We start from the raw sequence: 4,570 nt of genomic DNA, 5'->3' as shown, positions 1-4,570 counted from the left end.
ATAATTAATAATGCCAAAGGCAAAGCTACTTCCTTTTACCATTTATAAGAAAATCCAAAATAGACATTTATTTATATGTAAAAAAAACTAGAAATATCATATGTGGTAAATTAAATTGGTACACTAGAGTAGAAGATTTAAGTTGCAGGCACTAAATGTGGGGAAGGCATCTCTTATGTATACAATTTTCAGTCCCACTGGCCACTATACTGTTGTTTTGAGGCAGTCTAGCTAGCACAGTGCCAACCACTAATTGCAGTATTCACTTTCCATCTTTTTTTTTTTTAAATAAAAATATTCATACCAAAGTATGGTGGAAAGATAAGATAGTCATTTAACATAAATCTGTGGACAATTCAGCCATTTTGGTTCATTGAAAGTGCAACTCCATTACCTCTCTCATTCAAAGCAATAAAGAAGACTAAAGAGAGAGCCATCTTTTGATTTCATTAAAGCTAAAGGGCATTTTTGTCATACAAATGAGGAAAGCAAATAAGCATCAAGCTTTACTTTTTTTTTTTTTTTGCCTTAATCTTTACTTTAAATTTCTGTTATCCAACGGCTTTATTTAAAAACCAAAAACAAAAAAGTTCATTCATTTGTTTCAACCATTTAACAATTTTCTTCATAAACCATTTATTTCCTTTTTTTTTCTGTGCTTTCTTCTTTTCCTCTATTCTGTCTGAGAGCTTTTCCTAATAAAACCATAAAACAAGTGTATCCATTCATCGTTCTCTCTTTCTTTCCTACACTCAAAGAAAAAGATAGTAAAAGAAAGCAAAAGAGAGAAAGAAAGAAAGAAAGAAAAAAAAGGAAGGGTTTAGCTTATTCTCTTCCTTGTATTTCAAGACTCTTTCTTCCTTTGAAGATGTTTGATTCCATAACCATAAGCCCTTTCACACACACACTTGAACTTCTCACTTTTCTTCCCTTTTTCCAAACGTTCAGAAAACCTTCTTGTGTTTGCTTCAAATATATATTCCAAACTCAACCTTTCTAAACAAACAACAACAACAACAAAAACATGGTCCCTTTGACCTTAATTGTTTTAACTCTGTTTTCTGTTCTGTTTTCCTCTGTTTTTGCTTCATCCTTGTTCGGTGATTTCAATGTCTTACTCTCACTTAAAGAAGGGTTTCAATTCCCAAACCCAGTTCTAGACACATGGAACACTTCCAATTTCAACTCAGTTTGTTCATGGGTTGGAATTCAATGCCACCAAGGTCGAGTTGTGTCGGTGAACTTATCCGATTTGACTCTGTCTGGCTCTGTTTCACCTTCAATTTCATCACTTGATAAACTCACACACCTTTCCCTTTCAGGAAACAACTTCACTGGAACCATTCACATCACAAATTTAACAAAACTTCAATTTCTAAACATCTCCAATAACCAGTTCAGTGGCCACATGGATTTGAACTACTCCACCATGGAAAACTTGCAAGTTATTGATGTTTACAACAATAACTTCACATCTTTGCTTCCATTGGGACTTATTAGTTTGAAGAGTAAGCTGAGGTACTTGGATCTTGGTGGTAACTTTTTCTATGGAGAAATCCCAAAAAGCTATGGAAAATTAGTTTGTCTTGAGTATCTGTCACTAGCTGGAAATGATATCAATGGAAAAATACCTGGTGAGTTGGGGAATCTAAGTAACTTGAGAGAGATTTACTTGGGCTATTACAACTCTTTTGAAGGTGGAATTCCAGTTGAGTTTGGAAAGTTGATAAATTTAGTTCACATGGATCTTTCAAGCTGTGATTTGGATGGTTCAATACCAAGAGAGTTTGGTAACTTGAAAAAGCTTGATACACTTTACTTGCATATCAACCAGCTTTCAGGTTCAATACCAAAACAACTTGGTAACTTGACTAACTTGGTTTACTTTGACCTTTCAAGCAATGCACTCACAGGTGAAATCCCTTTTGAGTTCATCAACCTCAACAAACTCAAACTTTTCAATCTTTTCTTGAACAGGTTACATGGTTCTATACCTGACTACATTGCAGATTTGCCTTATTTAGAGACACTTGGCCTTTGGATGAACAACTTCACAGGTGAAATTCCATACAAACTTGGTCTTAATGGGAACCTTCAAGTTCTTGACTTGTCCTCTAATAAACTCACCGGTGTCATTCCACCTCATCTTTGTTCCTCAAAACAGCTTAGGATTTTGATTCTTCTGAATAATTTTCTGTTTGGACCCATACCTGAAGGTCTAGGAACATGTTACAGTCTGACTAGAGTGAGATTAGGACAGAATTATCTGAATGGTAGCATTCCAAATGGTTTTCTTTACCTTCCTAAGCTAAATTTAGCAGAGTTGAAAAACAACTACTTATCAGGAACTTTATCAGAAAATGGTAATACTTCATCTCAGCCTGTTAGTTTAGAACAACTTGATTTGTCAAACAATGCATTATCTGGTTGTTTACCACATTCACTATCAAATTTCACTTCCCTTCAAATACTTTTGGTAAGTGGAAACCAATTCTCGGGTGGAATTCCGAGTTCGATCGGAGGACTAAATGAAGTGCTGAAAATGGACCTTAGCAGAAACTCATTATCAGGAGAAATTCCAGGTGAAATTGGAAAGTGTGTCCATCTCACCTACCTTGACATGAGCCAGAACAATCTATCTGGAACCATCCCAGCATTGATATCAAACATACGTATTTTGAATTACTTGAATATATCTAGAAACAATTTGAACGAAAGCATCCCAAGATCAATAGGGACAATGAAAAGCCTGACAGTTGCTGATTTCTCGTTCAATGAATTATCAGGTAAGTTGCCAGAGTCAGGTCAATTTGCATTCTTTAAAGCGTCGTCATTCGCAGGAAATCCAAAACTATGCGGTTCTGTATTGAACAATCCATGTAAGTTGAGAGGAGGAATGAAAAGAAGAGAAGGAAAAAAGAGTGGAGATATGAAGCTGATATTTGCAGTTGGACTATTGATATGCTCCATAGTGTTTGCAATTGGAGGCATTATAAAAGCAAAGAGATTGAAAAAGAATGGAGGTGGTGGTTGTTGGAAGATGACGGCATTCAAAAAGGTGGAATTCACGGTTACTGATATACTAGAATGCGTGAAAGATGGGAATGTGATTGGAAGAGGAGGTGCAGGAATAGTATACCATGGAAAAATGGGAAATGGGGTGGAAATAGCAGTCAAAAAGTTAGTTGGTTTTGGTGCAAATAGTAATGATCATGGATTCAGAGCTGAAATACAAACACTTGGAAACATAAGACACAGAAACATAGTCAGACTACTTGCATTCTGTTCTAACAAACAAACAAATCTACTTGTTTATGAATACATGAGAAATGGTAGCTTAGGTGAGGCATTGCATGGGAAAAAAGGTTGTTTTTTGACTTGGAATTTTAGGTACAAAATTTCAATTGACTCTGCTAAAGGACTTTGCTACCTTCACCATGATTGTTCCCCTTTGATCCTACACAGAGATGTCAAATCTAACAACATTTTGTTGAGTTCAAATTTCGAAGCACATGTGGCTGATTTTGGACTAGCAAAGTTCTTGGTCGATGGTGGCGCATCGGAGTGTATGTCTTCAATTGCAGGCTCCTACGGCTACATTGCACCTGGTATGTATGTTTGTTTTATTATTTGCATTAAATTACTTACTCTGAAATGCTTGCTAATTATTGATTGATTGATGAATTAATTTGTTTGCAGAATATGCTTATACATTGAGGGTGGATGAAAAGAGTGATGTTTATAGTTTTGGAGTAGTTCTATTAGAGCTTATAACAGGGAAGAAACCAGTTGGTGATTTTGGAGAAGGTGTGGATCTTGTACAATGGTGTAAGAAATCAACCAACGGAGGTAGAAGAGAAGATGTTTTCAACATTGTTGATTCAAGGCTTGTTGTTGTTCCTAAAGAGGAAGTCATGCACATGTTCTTCATTGCCATGTTATGTTTAGAAGAAAACAGTGTCCAAAGACCAACCATGAGGGAAGTGGTTCAGATGCTTTCTGAATTTCCTCCACAATTCTCTTCTTCTTCTTCTTCTTCTCATTCAAATCCTACTCTTAAACAAGACCTTTTGGTTTAAATATTTATTCAAATGCAAATTTCATTTTTCTATCTTCATGTTTATGTTTATGTTAATGTTCATTAATTACATATCTTTCTTTGTACACAACCATATATGCATACAGGTTTAGGAATAATAATTACTACGGTTAATTACCACTTCTTTAAAAGGAGTGCTCTACTTCATTCATTAGGCTCAAACTCAAAATACTTGTATTTATCTTCTTTAATATTAATATTTATATGTCAAAGTTGATTGTTCTTGAAAAAGACTTATGATACTCTACTTTTTTTAACGAAATTTAGGGTGAGTAGATGCAGTTTTATTATAAACTAAAAAAATTGTGACGCACAGTTATTGCACAATGCATATATGTAGCCATTAGAAAGTGAATTCAATATAAACTAGTTTATTGCCGCAATGTTTCCCAGCTTAGACATATAAAAAGTTATATATTTTATTGCTACACTTTTATATTGATTAATTAGTCCCATAAACTATGGTACATA

At 34.8% G+C, this 4,570-nt stretch overlaps 1 protein-coding gene across 1 annotated transcript; it reads left to right on the top strand.

Moving 5' to 3' along the window:
• Positions 1-575: 575 nt before the first annotated feature.
• Positions 576-4,111, top strand: LOC101496787 (uncharacterized). Its single transcript, XM_004485375.4, has 2 exons — positions 576-3,608; positions 3,700-4,111. The coding sequence occupies exons 1-2, from the start codon at positions 1,025-1,027 to the stop codon at positions 4,077-4,079; spliced, it is 2,964 nt and encodes a 987-aa protein (XP_004485432.1). The 5' UTR covers positions 576-1,024; the 3' UTR covers positions 4,080-4,111.
• Positions 4,112-4,570: the final 459 nt, after the last annotated feature.

The sequence above is a fragment of the Cicer arietinum genome, chromosome 1 (assembly GCF_000331145.2).
Source record: "Cicer arietinum cultivar CDC Frontier isolate Library 1 chromosome 1, Cicar.CDCFrontier_v2.0, whole genome shotgun sequence".
NCBI lineage: Eukaryota > Viridiplantae > Streptophyta > Magnoliopsida > Fabales > Fabaceae > Cicer > Cicer arietinum.
This window is presented reverse-complemented; position numbering and strand designations above follow the sequence as displayed.

Bases quoted from the DNA above. Each gene is read 5' to 3' on its own strand.
- LOC101496787 (XM_004485375.4), top strand. From the start codon at position 1,025: ATGGTCCCTTTGACCTTAATTGTTTTAACTCTGTTTTCTGTTCTGTTT. The intron at 3,609-3,699 runs GTATGTATGTTT...ATTTGTTTGCAG, and splicing joins CTACGGCTACATTGCACCTG to AATATGCTTATACATTGAGG.